This window comes from Rhinoraja longicauda, chromosome 2 (assembly GCF_053455715.1).
Source record: "Rhinoraja longicauda isolate Sanriku21f chromosome 2, sRhiLon1.1, whole genome shotgun sequence".
Lineage (NCBI taxonomy): Eukaryota > Metazoa > Chordata > Chondrichthyes > Rajiformes > Arhynchobatidae > Rhinoraja > Rhinoraja longicauda.
Window position 1 is genome coordinate 24,422,423 of NC_135954.1, and position 20,619 is coordinate 24,443,041.

General features: G+C 41.5%; 1 protein-coding gene across 1 annotated transcript in view; it reads left to right on the top strand.

The window, feature by feature from the left end:
- wrnip1 (WRN helicase interacting protein 1) overlaps positions 1 to 17,910 on the top strand; it is a 34,536-nt gene extending 16,626 nt beyond the window's left edge. Inside the window, exons 4-7 of the mRNA XM_078415889.1 lie at positions 8,140 to 8,372; positions 9,677 to 9,832; positions 12,535 to 12,614; positions 16,351 to 17,910. Coding sequence (XP_078272015.1) covers positions 8,140 to 8,372; positions 9,677 to 9,832; positions 12,535 to 12,614; positions 16,351 to 16,557 — 676 coding nt within the window. The 3' untranslated portion in view covers positions 16,558 to 17,910. The remainder of the gene's footprint in view (positions 1 to 8,139; positions 8,373 to 9,676; positions 9,833 to 12,534; positions 12,615 to 16,350) is intronic.
- The last annotated feature ends 2,709 nt before the right edge of the window (positions 17,911 to 20,619 follow it).

Below are 20,619 nucleotides of genomic sequence, written 5' to 3' on the forward strand. Positions count from 1 at the left end.
GGCAGTGAATTCCACAGATTTACAACTCTCTGACTGAAAAAGTTTTTCCTCATCTCCGTTCTAAATGGCCTACCCCTTATTCTTAAACTGTGGCCCCTGGTTCTGGACTTCCCCAACATTGGGAACATGTTTCCTGCCTCTAACGTGTCCAACCCCTTAATAATCTTGTATGTTTCGATAAGATCCCCTCTCATCCTTCTAAATTGCAGTGTATACAAGCCAGTGTATCCAGTGTATACGAGACAGGAAGACTGGTGGGAGAACTGGGAAGGGGGTGGGGGATAGAGGGGGAAAAAAGGGACTATCTGAAGTTAGAGAAGTCAATGTTAATACCGCTGGGGTGTAAACTACCCAAGCGAAATATGAGGTGCTGTTCCTCCAATTTGCGCTGGGCCTTACTCTGGCAAAGGAGGAGGCCCAGGACAGAAAGGTCAGATTGGGAATGGGGAGGGGAGTTAAAGTGCTGAGCCACTGGAAAATCAGGTTGGTTAAGATGGACTGAGCGGAGGTGTTCAGTGGAACGATCGCCGAGCCTGCGCTTGGTCTCGCCGATGCAGACACCTGGAACAGCGGATACAATAGATGAGGTTGGAGGAGGTGCAGATGAACCTCTTCCTCACCTGGAAAGACTGCTTGGATCCTTGGATGGAGCTGAGGGGGGAGGTAAAGGGGTCAGGTGTTGCATCTCGTGCGGTTGCAGGGGAAAGTACCTGGGGAGGGGGTGGTTTGGGTAGGAAGGGATGAATGGACCAGGGAGTTTCGGAGGGAATGGTCACTGCGGAAAGCGGATGAAGGGGTGGAGATGGGAAGATGTGATCAGTAGTGGGATCCCGTTGGAGGTGGCGAAAATGTTGGAGGATAAAATGTTGTATGCGATGGCTGTTCGGGGGATAGGACCAGTGTTCGACTGAAACAGGGTCTCCTCAATATCCCGCAGCTCCGCTCTTGCTCACCCTCAGCCTACATATCCTTGGACCATGACCCTACAGACAAGCACCCGGTCTTAATCTCAAATACCATTACTGATCTCATCACTTCCGACCCTCTGCCCAAGAAAGCCTCCAACCTTATCGTTCCCCAGCCCTGCACGGCCCGATTTTTATCTTCTCCCCAAAATCCCCGAACCGAACTGTCCTGGCAGACCCTTTGTTTATGCCTGTTCATGACCCACTGAATTAATTTCCACCTACCTCGACTCCATCCTATACCCCCCTGGTCCAATCCCTTCCTACCTTTGCCCAAGACACCTCACATGCTCCCAGTCTCAATGACTTGCGTTTTCCAGGCCTCCACTCCCTCATCTTTACTATGGATGTCCAGTCACTCTACACCTCCATCCTCCACCAGGACTTCCTCTAACTTCAGATAGTCCCTGCTTTCCCTCTCTATCCCCCCTCTTCCCAGTTCTCCCACCAGTCTTCCTGTCTCCTACTGCATCCTATCTTTGTCCCGCCCCATGCCGTGACATTAGTCTGAAGAAGGGTCTTGCCCCGAAACGACCTTCTGTCCAGAGATGCTGCCTGACCCGCTGATTTACTCCAGCATTTTGTGTCTGCCTGGTCTTTATGTGTTATCTGATTTTTCACAGCAAAAATGGAGATGGCGATTCTTGCATTATCTAAAAGTACCTCTCTCAGCACAAGTATATTAATAAATCTAAGATCGACACAATGCTGGAGTAACTCAGTGGGTCAGGTAGCATTTCTTGAGAAAAAGGATTGTTGATGCTTCAGGTCAGAACTCTTCTTCAGACACTAAGTTCTGAGTTCTTAGATCTAAAATCTAAGTTCTAATTATTTTAGTGCCTAGTTATTGAATGTTTCTTTTCAAAACATTATTGCGGGTGTCTGTGGTAAACTAATGAAAGAAGCTGAGAATAAATATTCCAAAATATTATTTTATTAAAATAATGGTAATCTGTAGTTAAGGCATTGCCACATGTTTGCATTAAAGTATAGAACTCTTTCACATGGGCAAAGAGAGCTGTGGGTGCATTATATCCACCACTGAATTTTTCCTTAACTGATTATTTTTGTTAAGTGTTAATCTTCAATTTTATTGCATTTATGAATATATATGTGGACATATAAATTAATAGGTAGGAAGGAACTGCAGTTGCTGGATTATACTGAAAGACACAAAATGCTGGAGTAACTCAGTGATTGAGAATGATCAGCCATGATCACATTGAATGGCGGTGCTGGCTCAAAGGGCCGAATGGCCTACTCCTGCACCTATTGTCTATTGGACCAGGCAGCATCTCTGGGTAGAAGGAATGGGTGACATTTTGGGTCAAGACCCGAAACGTCACCCATAAATTAATAGTAGTTTAAGTCAGTCCCTTAAGTCTGCTCTGGCATTCAGTAAAGTTATGATTGATGCATTATATTCTTTTACCCCTCCCTTGCTTATTATGAATAGATCCAACTCTGCCTTAACAATAAAAGACTCCTGCTGTGGTTGTATTGTAAGAGGTCATTATGATGCTGTTCATCCACAAAACAGCAACTGTTTTCTACATTTCCCAATTGCCGAAGTCCAATCCTCATGATTACCGCTTAATTGAATGTATATATTTTTTAAATTTTGCCGTCTATTAAGTAACTAGAAATTGAAAGTTTAAGATCATGCGTGGCTTATTCTATCCATCTGGATTGATTACATTTTAGATTTTCACTCATTTTGAGTGAATACTTTAAATAAAGGAGATCTTGTGTGATAGACCTTCAGGCTATACATCGCACTGATTACCTTAATTCACCTATCCATAGAAGTTTATAAAAGATTGGGAGATTATTCATTCCATTGTACATGTGAGGTTGTTAAACTTCTTGCACTCAGTTCAGTGAAACAATGTCTCCTTGGACTGACTTATGCTGCTCCGTAGAATATCTCTGGATAACCTTCTGACCGAACGCTGCATTCCCCATTACCCTAAGTTGATAACTGGACATTTCTCCTGTCCACCACCTCTTCCACGAAAATCTCCTTAAATGCTTTGTGCACATTCTATGGTAGTTAATCCATTGCTTCAGAACACATGATCTGTACTAGCCGTGGCAAGAAATGCACTGTCCTCATCTGCACAAATAAATATGGGTTAACTACAAATTATGATTTGTGCCCCTGTTTTAATCAATTTCCCTGCCATTCCATCTCAGATTCCTTCCAAAAATAATTTCCTTCTGACTTAATGCATTTTTTAATTTACTGTAAACTGTATGTAAATTTAATACCAACATTGAAAGCTTGCATTACATTAAAGCATTGTCAGTGTTCCTATACACACAAGAGGTTACAAAACAAAACTTTCTTTAGCCTCGCAGACAATTTGTCTATGCCTTGCAGCCAACTAAAGTTTCAGCCTTGCCCTTGGACTTCTGGGTATGGTATCAGTTGTGAATCAGCAAGAGATTTTGTAGAAACACAGCTGTTCATGTGCTTTTACCAGAACAGGAATTTGGATATTCTCCCGTTCAAAAAAATGTTGACTGCATGACAAGTTCAGCTGTCCTGCTAAAAAGGTTCAGCTTTATGACGTTCCAAGCTCTTTCCTTTCCATTGGAATTTATCAGCTGCAAAATAAGCAAAGTGTTGTAATCAAATATGAATTGTGGTTGGTGAACTGAAGGTATTTAAATGGGATGAGGATGCCTTTCATTTAGTGTACTGGAATGTAGAAATTAATATTGCCAGAAAGTAACACTTAATAGTGTTCATAAGACATTCCTCTGTCCTTTATTAGCAGCATCGTAATCCAATTAAAAATTAGATGAAATTCCAGCATTACCAATTGGCTCTGAGTATTCAGGCTTGTTGAAAACAATAATGATCTAACTCATAGAGTCATACAGTGAGGAAACAGGCCTTTCAGCACAACTTGCCACACGGGCCAAACATCCCAGCTACACTTGTCCCAACTGCCTGCGTTTGGCCCATATCCAAACCTGTCATATACTGTCTAACTGTTTCTTACACGTTGCGGTAGTCCCTACCTCAACTACCTCCTCTGGCAGATTGTTCCATACACCCAACACCCTTTGTGTATACCTTACCCCTCAGATTCCTATTAAATCTTCTCCCGTTCACCTTAAACCTATGTCTTCTGGTGCTCGATTCCCTTACTCTGGGAAAGAGTCTATGTGTCTACCTGATCTATTCCTCTCATGATTTTATACACCCGAGTTCACCCCTCATCCTTCTGCACTCCAAGGAGTGGAGCCTATTCAACCTCTCTGTATAGCTCAGACCCTCGAGTCCTGGCAAGGAAAAAATAAAGAAGTGTGAGTTTTATAAACTTAACAAAGTTTAGACTAGATTACGTTCGATTAGATTAGGAAAGGTTAAACTAGGTTAAACCTGGCAACAAATAAATAATCATTTAAAAAAAAATAGCTTGAAATATTGGAATATATATGCGTATATGTATGTAAATGTATGTGTACATACACTGCCGCCTGAGAGCTTTCCGCGGGCCGGATAAAATCTCGTGGAGGGCTGGATGTGGCCCGCGGGCCATAGTTTGGAGATCGCTGCTCTATGCTGGATCTGAACAACCTCTGCTACAGCAGAATATTGAAAACAGATAATTTGCCTGGTTTTGAAATGTGCTTATTCATAAACTGCCTCCATATTAACTTAATTAACTTGGGAAGAGACGTGGAGACCCAGGTACTTAATGGGGCTCAATAACACCATGTGCTGTACAATTGTGGTTTACCCCAGTCAAACGGGTAAACATAATGTTCAAAACTATGTGATCTCTTGAATCATTTCGTCCTCACCCTTTCAGCTATTGGACTGATGTCCTCTAAATACCCCAGTGATTGCATTGAGCTCCTTTTGCTGGGCATATTCTCAGCTGCCATTTATCTCACTTTTTATGGTGCCTTTAAATCTGTAACAACTTGAAGGAAAACGTTTCTTCCAAACTCTCTAAACCTCTTTATTATTGGGGCTGAATTAACACAAATGTATCTTGCATATCTACCTTATTAATCAAGATGTGTGTGGTATAAAGCCCTTTGTTTCATCTCATGCTAGATATATTATCATAAATTTGGATTTTGTGAAACATGTTGCCTGATTAAAGGCAATCCCACAATGGTTGTTTTTTTCCTAATGTCACTCAACTCCGGAGTTATTTTTCAGTATCATTAAATTTCCAATACCTACAGTTTGGAATGTGCAGTTAAAGCTGTAAATGCATTGCTTAGTTCTTTGATACTGCCTCGCCTGTAGTTAATTTTGCAGTACTGTAGTCATAGATTTCTAAAGCTTAATCGTAAGAATCTCTCATAAGTTTCAGAAATGATGATTAACCCCGACAGTCTTTCCAAGTGAGGCAGAGGTTCACTTGCACCTCCTCCAACCTCATCTACTGTATCCGCTGTTCCAGGTGTCAACTCCTGTATATCGGTGAGACACACTCGGTGATCATTTCACCGAACATCTCCACTTAGCCTGCCTTAACCTACCTGAACTCCTGGTTGCTCAGCAGTTTAACTCCCATTCCCAATCTGACCTTTCTGTCCTGGGCCGCCTCCATTGTCAGAGTGTGGCCCAGTGCAAATTGGAGAAACAGCACCTCATATTTCACTTGGGTTGCTTACTCCCCAGCGGTATGAACATTGACTTTTCTAACTTCAAGTAGCCCTTGCTTTCCCTCTCCCTCCAACCCCCCTTCCCAGTTCTCCCACCAGTCTTACTGTCTCCGACTACATTCTATCTCTACCGCCCACCTCCCTGACATCAGTCTGAAGAAGGGTTACCCATTCTTTCTCTCCAGAGATGTTGCCTGAGTTTCTCCAGCATTAGGGTGGTCAGTAAACCAAAATTCATAATTCTCCCTTGGCTTAGAAAAGCAAGCAACCACATTCTTAACATTCAGGTTATCCAAAGGTACAAGTGGCACAAATTAAACCTGTGTTGCCTGGAAAGATCCGTATTTGAATCTGACAGACTCAAGTTGTTCTCCGACTGGAAGTGTGGTGAGTTTGCAATTACAGATGGTTGTGTCTGCTGTCTAGTTGTCACAAGCAGCAGATACAAATCTTTTATATTATTGAATCCTGCTGTGCCCTCCATTTTTATGCCTACATGCCAGACCACAAACTGGCCATTTGGAAATGTGGATGACCATCTTGCCTTCCAGCAGTTGAACCCAACCTAAAACCCATGCCCAAGAGGAAAATATTCATAGGATGGGATATGGACTGTAGGCAGCCACATGGACCTTAGGAGTGTTGAATGGACCTTTGGAGTGTTACGCAATGCACCTAGTGCCTGGATTGTTCATGCAATGTATGGCAGAGTAAATTGCCAATTGCCAGTCAGGCCACAATTAAAATACTGCTTTCAACTCTGGTCACTGCACTTTATAAAGTGGGGAAAGGGAAGAAGAGGGCACTGAAAGGATTTGCTAGATTGGTTCTGGTTGGGCTGGAGAGGCTAGAGTTGTTTCCCTTGGAGCAAATGCAGTTTAAAAAGATATTTTATGGAAACGTACAGGTCCATAAAATATGGACCTGGAAGGCAAGATGGTCGTCCACATTTCCAAATGGCCAGACTATTTTAGACAGTATAGAGGAAAGCTGATTCCATCAGCAGATAGCAAAGGATAATGAGAAACAATTTCAAATTAATGGAGAAAAGGAGGAATGTGAGGCAAGACATTTTATTCGTAGAGTAGTTATGATCTAGAGCTCACTGTTTGCAAGGTTGGTGAAAACTAAATCTATCAGGTCTTTCCAAAAGGATATGCAGTTGAGGTAACAAAATTTGCAGGGGCAAAGAAATAGCACATACTGAGCTGTGCTGTAACAGTTTCAGTGATTCTTGGTTATGGATGGTCTGCAACTTTCCAATATTACAAGCTCAAAGCTTGCCTCCACCTGCGAGAGTGGAGGAGGATGAAAGACCGTACAATATGGCATCATGTGCAGCACAGACATTGTGGGCCGAAGAGCCTTTCTTCTGCTGTACATGTCTATGTTCTAGGTTCTAATATTGACTAAAATAATTGCATCAATGCTGGACAAGTTGTCAGATTCACTGCAGTAATGGGTAACACGCATTCCTGTGGGAATGAGAAAATGGTTGGCAAGAGCTCAAGGGATGTGATCATTAAAATGATAAGATTTGTATGGAAGCTCTGCCTGATTTATTAATACTGACACCCATTATACATCACTTGGTCCTACAAGAGAGATGAAGTTATGTTGCGCTGTCTGACTCCTGATTGGTTGGATTGTTGGTTGGCAAGCGATGGGAGTGGTTTTGTTTTATATGCGTCTTGGGCCTTGTCAAATAGATGATGATCATTTGTACATTGCAACCCAATTCCGGTTCATGAGCCCCATTCAATTGACTTCCTATTGATTTTGCATTCTGGAGAGAGAGCTTGTACTAGTTAAATGAATGATATTTAATTGTTGTCTTGAATCTTGTTTGGCTGCAACAGTTCATTTTAAGCGAAGAAGTGGATAGGAAATGGAGAGCTTAGTAGCAGAGTGTCAAATCGCCAACCTCTCCCTCATTATTAACAACAGGTGGTATGAATGTCCATCTATGTTGGTAGCTTGTTTATCAGTGGTGTAATGATGAAGATATCTTTGCTTCTTTCAACATCGCTGATGCCTATTTTACTACAGCAGTCAACACATTATGATTGAGAATTGTGTTCCTTGTTGATATGTGAAAGGAACGTTGGTCATCGCACAACACGCTCAAAATTGCTGGAAAACCTGATTATATCACTTTAATTTTCACTGTGCTGTTTTTGGCATCTTTATACCAGTTGATTACTACAGGTCCTACAATACAATAATGACTAAATTGGTTGTAATATCCTTTGGCATCCCCTGAAAGTATGCTGATATAAAGGAAGATAGACACAAAATGCTGGAGTAACTCAGCTGAACTAGTTCTTCTGAAGAAGGATTTTGACCTGAAACATCACCCATTCCTTTTCTTCCGAGATGCTGCCTGTCCTGCTGAGTTATTCCAGCATTTTGTGTCTATCTTTGGTTTAAACCAGCATCTGCTGTTCCTTCCTTACTGATATAAAGGAAGGTCTTTCTTTTAAAAGCTTGCTAAGAATGGGGTGACATTCCTTGAATTTTAACTTTTGCCTTTCAGAGTTCGGATTGCTATTGAACCCGAAGCTGTGCGGAGCATTGCTTACCTTTGTGATGGCGATGCGAGGGCAGCTTTAAATGGACTTCATCTTGCAATTCAAGCAAGAATTGCAGAAGCTAAAAAGCCACTGAGCAATAATGGGCAGCAAAATACTCCAATTAAGAACATTGTTATGAAAGAAACGCATATAAAGGAAGGACTTCAAAGGTCACATTTACTGTATGATCGAGCAGGTAACTTCATTAACTGAAAACCTTTCTAGTTCAGTCATCTCACGTTTTACGCATGTGTTTGATTTATGCATTTTGAAATAACGTGCTTGTCCCTTTAAAACCAAAGCTTGATTTACAAACTCGTTTCTTTTGAATTACACACTTAAATTTATTGCTGACAAGGTAGTTGCATATATGCTTGATTTACACATATTTGAATTACACGCTGCATTTCAAGCACATAACCCCGGCGTTTAACGCCAGATGCCTGTATACTAGTAGTGTGTATTTTTGAAGTAGTAATTCCAGCAGAGCAGAAACCCGAATAATTCGGCACCCATGGGACTTTGGTAGAGCCTGACTATGAGCTGCTAGCCATTTAAATAGCAGTCAAGATAAATAGTAAAGGGCCTGTCCCACTTAGGCGATTTTAAGGCGACTGCCGGCGACTAGGCTGTCGCCGACAGTTCGCTGGGGTGTCGCGGGCATGATCGTGAGGAGTCTTCGAAGAATCGTAGTAGATCTCCGCGCGTCGCTGAGAAATCAACCGGATTGAAATTTCTCGGCGACGGCTGGCTTGTTGCCAGGTATCATTGCTTATTGCGGGCGCTGTCGCATGCTGTACCCAGGTTTGCTAGGTTGTCGCAGATGCATTTAGAAGCACGTAATATTAAATTAAGTAAAGTCATTTGAAGATACCATAAAACACTTGTGTTTAACCAATTTATTTACCGTCAGGACATTTGACAGGTAGATTGGAGGCGACAGTTTGACGATCAGGTAAGTGTGGGAATTTTTGCAATGTTTATGGCCATCAGCATTTACATTTAAAGTAGGCTCCCAACCCAGATATGCAACCCAGAAACAAGATATGCATCTCCCGTACATTTTCAAAGAATGCCCACATTCCGCACAAAAATCCATTTAACCACGTTTAAAATTAAATTTCCTAATACTGCTATTAGTAAACTGGAAGTTAATCAGTTTATGCATTGTTACTGTGAAGCTTGGTTTTCAAGTAACCCGGGCAAAATGTTATATTTCAAAACTCTCAAGTAATTACAGACTTGTCAGTGATTTCAGCAAAAATTAGGAAGCCGGAGAAGCATTGATAAGCGTGGGAATTTCGCGATGTTTCCAAAGACGGTGTAATCTCAACCTGACTCGGCATTGTCGTGGTCATTGTCATAGGGTGAAAGAAAATTTTGAGCGATCTGCTGCGACTTTGACAGTTGCCGGCAGTCGCCTAAAAAATCGCCTAAGCGGGACAGGCCCTTTAGAAAGTCACTTTGTCAATCAACATGTGATACTTGTTTACCTGCAAGGTGAGGAACACTACAACTCTATATCGGCATTGCACAAAACCATGCGGGCCTCGGATGAGAAGTCTGCCCTGTACTGGCTAGCCAGGATGCTGGAAGGTGGTGAGGATCCACTGTATGTTGCACGGAGATTAATACGATTTGCCAGTGAAGATATAGGTAGGAATAGCAGTACATCTTTTGACTGTGCCAAATTTAAATTTTAATGCATTTCTTATCTGAGTAGTCAATGAAATATTTTGTCCTTTTGTATGGACTACTTCTGTTTCACTTCTATTTAAATTATAACTGAGAGTAATGCTGGGGTTCACAAACCAGTTGCTGGTGGCCAGCTAGGTTCGATCCTACTTCGGACTAATTTATAACAGAGCTGCAATTTTAGTGTGACTATATATGTTGACTCGGAGCACCCTGGGATTGAAAATAGTCACTGCAAAATCTTTTATCACCACAACCCCAGAAATAAACATTAAAGGAAATAATGAATAGATTTTCATATTGGCACATACACCTTGGCATGTGCAAAGAGATTCTGATGCAATTTTTTTTTGGTCTCAATTCATGACACTCTGCTTCAGCATTTCTCTCCCAAGATTTCCTTAATTTCCAGTCTAGATACATCAGATTCCATTGGAACTAACTGCAATTAAGAAAATGAGCCCCTTAAGATTGAGTTGCCTGGATTTTATGATGCAACTTGCCAGGGTGGGAGCCAGACTTAGTTGTATACAGTGCCCTCCATAATGTTTGGGACAAAGACCCATCATTTATTTATTTGCCTCTGTACTCCACAGTTTGAGATTTGTATAGAAAAAAGTCACGTGGTTAAAGTGCACATTGTCAGATTTTAATAAAGGCTATTTTTATACATTTTGGTTTCACCATGTAGAAATTACAGCAGTGTTTATACATAGTTCCCCCCATTTCAGGGCACCAAAATGTTTGGGACACAGCAATATCACGTAAATGATAGTAGTCATGTTTAATATTTTGTTGCATATCCTTTGCATGCAATGACTACTTGAAGTCTGCGATTCATGGACATCAGCAGTTGCTGGGTGTCTTCTCTGGTGATGCTCTGCCAGGCCTGTATTGCAGCCATCTTCAGCTTATGCTTGTTTTGGGGGCTAGTCCCCTTCAGTTTTCTCTTCAGCATATAAAAGGCATTCTCAATTGGGTTCCGATCGGGTGATTGACTTGGCCACTCAGGAATTGACTATTTTTTAGTTTTGAAACACTGTGCTTTAGCAGTATGTTTGGGATCATTATCTTGCTGTAGAATGAACCGTCGGCCAATGTGTTTTGAGGAATTTGTTTGAACTTGAGCAGATAGGATGTGTCTATACACTTCAGAATACAACTACCATCAGCAGTTGTATCATCAATGAAGATAAGTGAGCCAGTACCTTAAGCAGCCATTCATGCCCTGTGGTTTGCAAGGTTGGTGAAAACCTGTGGTTGCTCTTTTAAGTACTTCTTGGCAAACTGTAATCTAGCCATCCTATGTTTGCATCTTGCAGTGTAGCCTCTGTATTTCTGTTCATGAAGTCTTCTGCGGACAGTGGTCATTGACAAATCCACACCTGACTCCCGAAGAGTGTTTCTGATCTGGTGTTTGGGGACTTTTCTTTATTATAGAGAATTCTTCTGCCATCAGCTGTGGAGGTCTTCCTTGGCCTGCCAGTCCCTTTGCGATTAGTAAGCTCACCAGTGCTCTCTTTCTTCTTAATGATGTTCCAAACAATTGATTTTGGTAAGCTTAAGGTTTGGCTGATGTCTCCAACCGTTTTAATTCTTATTTCTCAGTCTCATAATGGCTTATTTGACTTTCATTGGCACAACTTTGGTCCTCGTGTTAATAAACAGCAATAAAAGTTTCCAACAGTGATGGAAAAACTGGAGGAAAGACTAGGTGCTGAGAGCTCTCTTATACCTGCATTAAGGAGGCAATTAAACACACCTGAGCAATTACAAAGGCCTGTGAAGCCATGTGTCCAAAACATTATGGTGCCCTGAAATGGGGGGGACTATGTATAAACACAGCTGTAATTTCTACATGGTGAAACCAAAATGTATTTAAAAAAAAGCCTTTAATAAAATCTGACAATGTGCATTTTAACCACATGTGATTTTTTAATGTTACATATCAAAAATTGTGGAGTACAGAGGCAAATAAATAAATGATGGTTCTTTGGCGGTGCTGGATCGAAGGGCCGAATGGCCTACTCCTGCACCTATTGTCTATTGTCCCAAACATTATGGAGGGCACTGAAGATATATCGCTTTTATGGAGCATGTCAATTATGGTTTACATCAAGTTGTATAGGAAAATAACTGCAGTTGCCAGTACAAATCGACGGTATCACAAAAAGGTGGAGTAACTCAGCGGGTCAGGCAGCATCTCAGGAGAGAAGGAATGGGTGACGTTTCGGGTAGAGTCTGAAGAAGGCTTTCGACCCGAAACGTCACCATTCCTTCTCTCCTGAGATGCTGCCTGACCCGCTCAGTTACTCCAGCTTTTTGTGATACCTATGGTTTACATCAAGATACATTTACCTCCTGTTATTTTGTCAGCTTCTTGTTCCTATTTGACTTTTTAAAATTTGTTTTACTTTCACCAGCGACATTTGATGGTTAGAAATGTTGCCAACTGACTCTAGTGTATCGTTTGCATTGCAAAATCTTAGCAGAATACTCATGACTCAGTGAAGGCTTCAGACATTGAAACCATCCTTATTTCAAATTTTGGGATTATATATTTTGTATTGTATATATTTGTATTATTTTTAAATAAACATTTGATGCTGTTACATTGACTGAAAAATGCTATATTCAGCTGTCGCTTTTTTGATCTTTTATAGGACTTGCAGATCCTTTGGCTTTGACCCAGGCAGTATCTGCTTACCAAGGGTGTCATTTTATAGGGATGCCTGAATGCGAGGTATTTTAATATGTTAATCCTACATGTGTAATTATATCAGGAACACAATTATCTTGTACTTTACAAATTCCTTTGCTTTGCGATATGCTCTTTAAGGCTACCTGCTTAATTCTTCTACATTTTCCTACTTCAGATTGTCGGTAGCTGAATTGGCTTCAAAATGTTTAATGTACTTAAAGTCCCAGTAGTGCTAAGTTGGTGCCACTGTTTTTAATGTAGCTGATTAAGGCAAGATCATCACTGTTGTGTTTCAGATATCATGCCACAGTAGTTCACAGAATATCAAAAGCTTTGTGTTTTAACCACAATAACTGCACATTTTATGGGTTGGAAGGTAGGCAGCTCGCTTGAAACATTTGAAAGCACTTGATTGCATTTCTGTTTCATCATTTTTCACAATCCCTTTTGAGAAATTTGACAGAATTGCTCAAACTTGGCAAGGGCCTTGATATTTTGCATGATCTTGGACCTAAATTTGAAAGTTGCGAACATTGGATTAGGAGATTATTTTATATATCTGGACCGAAGCCATGTCCTTTTAAATGAATAGCTCACATGCTTTGTTATAATTAGTTTCCAAATGCAGTTTTAATTCAAGGCTTTGTGTCACAGAATGGAAACAAAGTGCATCTGCAAATTTTCCAAGTGTATGTTATTGGGAAATAAATTCCAGATTGGAAACATTCTGAATCTGAATAGCCACAGAAAGGGAATGCCTTCATACTCGGATAATGAGACAAAAGGACCCATTGCCTCCCTGCTTCCTAAACAACATGGTGTTTTTAAACTTCATAACAAGAGAACATTTTTAATTTTGAAAATGTCGTAGGCTTGTGCTTGTAGAGCTAAAATAAGTTGTATCGTTTACTTCCTTAGAATATATAAAATTGCAACACAATTCTAAATTTTAAGTCACTGTTGTAATGCACGAAGAACAACGGTCAATTTTATGCTCGGCAACATCCAACGAACAGCAATAAATTAATTAACTTCTCAGATCAGATTAGTTTATTTGCACATACCCCAGGGTGTAATGAAATTCTTTGTTGGCATGAAGCTCACTGAGTAACTCCCAATAAATACAACAATCAAATGAAGGATAAGTGCAAAACACAGAATAATGCAAGACATTAGTGCAAAAGAATATAATGTATCGTAATGAAATAACCAAAAAAGGAATTAAGACTGAGAGATGCTCAATCTCTTTAAACTTTTAAGAATGTGGAGGCACTGGCACACCTTCATGATTGCATCTATGTGCTGAGCCCAGGACAATTCTCCCACATTCCAAAGACGCGCGGGTCTGCAGATTAATTGGCTTCTGTAAATTGCCCCTTCTGTGTAAGATGCAAAAGTGGGATAACATGGAACTCGTGTACAGTCAGCATAGTCTCGGTGAGCCAAAGGGCCTGTTTCTACATGGTACCTCTAAACTAAACTAAGCTAAGATTGTTGCTGTTACGCCACTCAATCAGGTATTCTATCTCTCTCCTATATGCTGACTCTTCACCAGTGGTGATTCAATCAACCATAGTGATGTAGTTGGTGAATTTCGAGATGACATTGGAGCTATGAGGAGAGGTTAGGCAGGCTGAGAATTTATTCCACGTAATATTTTATGATTATTTCAGCATCAGTTGAATCCTCCATTAAATATTTTAGCACAATCTTGGTGCTGCATTCAACAATCAGCCTTGACCGTGTAAACTTTCAAATTAGACAAAAGTAAATCTGTCATCAACAAGCCAGTTTCCTACTTTACATCTATATATATATATTGCTAAAACTCTCATCTTGTATGTTCCCAAAATACAGACAAAACGGTACACGATAGCACAACTATTTTAAGCCCACCTTACCATTCGATTGCGGTGTACAGTATCAAGTTTCGTTATATTTTAAAAGATATTCGCTTTATAAACTTTAAACTTTATATACTGTGAGTGGGACAAGTCATTTTGATCGAATACTAACGTGTTCGACGTCACAATGGGAGCCATTTATGAGATGGTCATTTTGATCTAATACAGCATCACAACGTGGGAGGGTTGCCGTGCCCGGCGCCCGTCCTGGCGTGCCCCCCGTCTGATCGTCCGCTTGTGCAGCGCGGCGGAAGGGACAATGTCAAAGAAGATGGCCGCCAGCAGGACGAACACGGCGCAGAGCCTTGCGTACACTCTCCTGCTGCTGGCCGCCTGGGGCCGGAGTGAGTGGCTCCCTTTTCCCTTTCCCCTTTCCTCTTCCCCCACCCCTGGCCCTGGGGGAGTTTCAACGACCCGGCAGCTGTGCCTACGCAGTGCGCTCCCACTTGCCGGGCCAGGCAGCTGTGCCTGCACAGTTGGGGGAGGGTTCCGGGCCTGGTATGCACACGTGCGCAGTTGGGGGAGGGTTGCCGGGCCTGGCGGCGGCGCACGCAGACAACCTATAGTAACAAAGGGACCCAACGGGTCCACGGGTCGTCTAGTCACTACTAAAATAGAAAGTTCCACTGTTTGTTTTCAGATCTCTGGAAAAGTTTCTCCTGACTGTAAGGTGACATTACTTCCCCCGATACAAGATTTTCAGAGTCCTTGAGTCTGACTTGATTAATGGTGTAGAGGAAGAGAATTTTTTTTTAATCACTGCTGAAGAATATTTCGAAATAGATTAAGGAAAGGAGTTTGAAGTATAAATATTAAATAACAGGACTTGGGATGATTAAATTACTAGGACATAATAGTTTCCCAAGATACAAAAATAAATAATTGACAAAAGTGCAGAACCATTTGCTGTAATGTTCTGGAGCTCTTTTATGTTAAACAGTTCCTCCTAATTTAAGTAATTTAAAGCACTTAAAGTTAATATCAAAGGATGAGGATGAGAGAAATGTGTTTCTCCCAAGTAAGTTTCAAGACATCACGTTACTATAACATAGAACAGTACTGCACAGGAATGGGCCCACAATGTTTGTGTCGAATATGATGCCTATCTGAACTCATTTGCCTGCACATGATCCATATCGCTCTACTCCCTGCCCTTCCATGAGCCTATCGAAAAGCCTCTCAAACATCAGTATCATGTCTGTTTCCTCCACCAATCCTGGCAATGTGTTCCAGGTCCCCAGCATCCTCTGTGTGAAAAATAATTTGCCCCGCACAACTCCATTATACTTTGCCGCTCTCACCCAATAACTATGCCCTCTAGTGCTGGATATTTCCACCCTGGGTAAAAGGTTCTGACTGTTTACTCTTTACAAGGGTATGCAAAAAGTAATGCATCTCATAATTTTATATGCATCTATCAAGTCTCCCCTCAACCTCTGATGTTCCAGACAAAATGATCCAAGTCTATCCTCACCCTCTCTAGAGCTTCCACATTTTCCCTGTAATGGGGTGACCTGCACGCAATACTCCAAATGCAGCCTAACCAAAATCCTATAGAGGTGCATCATGACTTCCTGATTCAATGCCCCTAGCAACAAAGGCAAGCATATGCCTTCTTTATCATCCTATCTACTTGTGTTGCCACCTTAGTGAGCTGTGTACTTGGACTCCAAGACCCCTCTGCACATCTGTGCTGTTAGGAGTCTTTCCTTTAACTGTGTACTCCTTACATTCAACCTTCCTTGATCAGGTTAAACTTTTTTTATTTTATTTAGTTCAACATTTTCTGTTGCGGCATACTTCAATTGATGGCAATAGCAATACGTTTCGTTACTTTTAAGAGTCAGTAATGAACTTTTTCTTTTATCCTCCAGGTTAATTTGGCACAGTGTGTTGTATATCTAGCTAGAGCACCAAAGTCTACTGAGATATACATGGCGTATGGAGCTGTTAAGGAATCTATGAGGAACCACAAGGGACCCCTGCCTTCTGTCCCACTACATCTAAGAAATGCACCCACAAAACTCATGAAGGATCTTGGCTACGGGAAGGGCTATAAATACCCTGCAAACCATGTTTAACAAGCGTGTTTAACAAAAGAATAGATGCTTTGTTATAATGGGTTCCTTTCCTTGCATCTAATGAAGACAGATTGTATTTGTTTACTAATGTTAAAGAATAATGTTATGAAATAAATTCTGTCCAATGAGAGAAAGGAAGCATGCAGAGTGAAGAAAGACACAAAAAGCTGGAGTAACTCAGTGGGGCAGGCATCATCTTTGGAGAGACGGTATGGGTGTTGTTTCGGGTCTCAAACCGAAATGTCATCCATTCCTTCTCTCCAAAGATGCTGCCTGTCCCGCTGAGTTACTCCAGCTTTTTGCGTCTGTCTTCGGTTTAAACCAGCATCTGCAGTTCCTTCTTACAGCATATAAAGTGAACCTTGTTGTTTGAATTCCTAGCACCTTCAGCCAATTCCATACAGTCTGAAGAAGGGTCTCGACCTGAAAAGTCACCCATTCCTTCTCTCCTGAGATGCTGCCTGACCCGCTGAGTTGCTCCAGCATTTTGTCTACCATACAAAAGCGAAATCTTTCTTGTCGTCCTGGAACATTTGAGAGAAGACTAAGTGGGTTTGAATGTCATCATAGATTCTCCTAGTTGATTCAATAATTGTATTTTGTGCTATTTTTCTGAATGTCTTTTCAGCAGTCAAACTCCTGCCCAATTTGGACTTTTGGAATGATGAATATTTTACTGGGTTCATAAAGTTAAGTAAATAATTAGATTAATATATACCATTAAACTATATAGCATTATAGCAGGGTTTTATCTAAAATTTGGCAGAGAATAGGCATCTCGGTAAAAGACAAGAGGCACGTCAGTTGGAACAGGAATCTTTCTTCCTCTTTATGAAATCTATATGTGTTTAAGTGACCAGATACTAATATTCTCCAATGAATCATTTGTAATGATTTTGTGTAGAGAACAGGACTCTGCAAATAACAGAGCGAGCAAAGTACAGTAGGCAGGAAAATGGCTCTTTGAATTGGTTTGCATTAATAATTTGTCAGTGAATTGAATGCAACTACTGCAACTTTCACAGAGATGTTCATGGAAGGAATTGAAGCAATAATGTGGTAATATTTTGATTAAGAGGACCAAGAGGCATTAATGTTGGAAATAAAATGTGTTTTCTAGTTTTGCACAAGTCACCATTAAACTGTATGCTGAATGTTCATAGCTGGAAGCCCATGGTATTCCATTCTCAAAGCCAAAATCTCCAAACGTGATCAGCAACTTGATTTAAAAAAATACTCGCTCAGGTTTGCAGTGATGAGGTAACCTATTCCCGATTTATAGTTTGTTTTTGCAGATAATTGGTTGAGAATAAAATGAGAGGAAAAATCAATCGTTATTTTTCTTGTACTAAGTTGTGCTTTTGATTCTAAAATGTAAAAATAAGCAATGGGAGGGAGGGAGGGGAGATGGCGGGGAGAGGGGAGGGAGGGGGGATGGTGGAGAGGGAGGGGAGAAGGGGAGGGGGGAAGGGGATGGAGGGATGGAGGAGGGGGGATGAGGGGAGGGAGGGGGAAGGGGATGGAGGAGGGGGAAGGGGAGGGATGGGTGAAGGGGAGGAGGGGGGGTGGCGGGGATGGGGAGGGGCGAAGGGGATGGAGATGGGGAGGGAGGAGAGGATGGGGAAGAGGTGAGGGGAAGGGGTGAAGGTGAGGGGAAGGGGTGAAGGGGGTGCTGCACCAATGCAGGTTTGGACCTAACGGGACAACATGGTCTAGTATATATATATATGTAAAATGCAACAAAGGTTTTTAATGGTATACTTTTGTTACATCTATGTTTGTTACATATTTATCATGAAGAGTGTTTACCCCATGTGACAGTTTCAGCTATACCAGAATCTTTATAAATTGACTGGAGAAATTCTATATGGTGAGTGGAGCTGGTTCTGGCCTGTCCCATGTGATTGCATTATGATACAGAAGACCCTGTAGTCATTCTGGGACACAGAAGACCCTGTTGTCTTTCTGGGGCTTACCATGAGGGATTCAGTCAGTGCCAATCTTCAAGGTATGTTTCCTGCAATTTCTCAAGGTAAATTTGTTGCTTATCTGGAAATTAGCTGTGAGCATGAGCAGCTCATTTGAGTGTAAGCTCTAGCCTACAATGATGGTGAGAAATATTACACTTCTGGGTTGCTAATAATCTGCTGTATTGAAGCATAAAACCTGATTAAAGGAAATTATTGCAACATCAGCCATTCATTGCTCGTGACGAGATGTTTTGCCATTCAGACCTGTAATAGTTTAACACAAGTTCCAAACTATTATGTTTTTTAAAAGCTTTTTATTTTCATGCTATTTTGTGGGATAATATACCATTTTGGACAGGTTGGAAGTACGTTAAAGTATCTTTGAACAAACCCCAGTGATTATGATCATTGCCAGCCTACCCATCAAAAAGGAGGGATTGTACTGGACTGTGCTGTTACACGTGCAGAGCAAACTTCAGTTCTTACTCCAGCAGCTGTTATTCACGTGTGACCTTTAACAATCAACATCGGTAGATTATCCAACCTTAGATTTTGGGGGACATGGGGATGCCAGTTCAGTTCTCGTATTACTCCCAAAGCTGCAAATAACAACAGCTGTCACCGAACGGTGATTAGTGGAAACTTTAGCTAAGTTTATTTCCTCCTCCCTGCCCCAGGGGTGAACCCAAACGTAGTTCCCTCCACTGTCACTAAAGGCAGAGAGCTTACTCGGCACTGACTGGGAACTTTCCGTTCTGTCTGGCTTATCCATTCTAGAGATAGGTTTACTGAACCCATCGGGAAAGCTGACCAATGGCAGTTTTTTGACATGATCATTCATGTTGCGTGCTGATAGTGAAACTGGAATAAATAGCAACCGTCAACTCTGAGTTTCAAGCTGTGTCCTTGCATTCAAAATAAATAAGTTCTTAATGATGCTTTATTTTGAGGTGCTGAAATTTGTCTTCAAGGGCTGCTGAAAGGTCAATAGTGAATTGACTACGTCAAAATGTATGCACTCATCCTTTTGAACTAATGTCAAACATTAAATGATTGCCCTTGCACTCTCGTGGTTGCTCTTGGCTGAGGCAGATAAGATTTACAGTTTTTCTCAGGTCCAAGTGGGAAAGCTCGCTGGTGTTTCTACACTAGGAGTAAGTCAAGAGTATCTTTTTACTTTAATTTGGTGAAGCACTAAACAAAGCAATGTTAAGAAAATGGAGTAGGAAGGAACTGCCGATGCTGGTTTAAACGGGAGACAGACAGAAAAAGCTGGGGTAACAGCGGAACAGGCAGCATCTCTGGAGAGAAGGAATGGGTGATGTTTCCGGTCGAGACCCTTATTCAGACTGGTCTGAAGGGTCTCGACCGGAAACGTCACCCATTCCTTCTCTCCAGAGATACTACCTGTCCCGCTGAGTTACTCCAGCTTTTTGTGTCCGAAGAAAATGGAGGAAGCCCCCAATAATTGTGGGGGCTTTCAATAAGGTAATAGACTTAAAAATATTGCATTATGTTTGAATGGAAACGGATGAAACACCAGAAAGATGTCCTTCAAAGATCATAGCGTGTGACATAGAAACATAGAAAATAGGTGCAGGAGTAGGCCATTCGGCCCTTCGAGCCTGCACCGCCATTCAATATGATCATGGCTGATCATCCAGCTCAGTAGCCTGTACCTGCCTTCTCTCCATACCCCCTGATCCCTTTAGCAAAAAGGCCACATCTAACTCCCTCTTAAATATAGCCAATGAACTGGCCTCAACTACCTTCTGTGGCAGAGAATTCCACAGACTCACCACTCTCTGTGTGAAGAAATGTTTTCTCATCTCGGTCCTAAAAGACTTCCCCCTTATCCTTAAGCTGTGACCCCTGGTTCTGGACTCCCCCAACATCGGGAACAATCTTCCCTTAAGAATTTTATATGTTTCTACAAGATCCTCCTCAGTCTTCTAAATTCCAGCGAGTACAAGCCCAGTCTATCCAGTCTTTCCTCGTATGCAAGTCCCGCCATCCCAGGGATTAATCTGGTGAACCTTCTCTGTACTCCCTCTAAGGCAAGAACATCTTTCCTCAGGTTAGGAGACCAAAA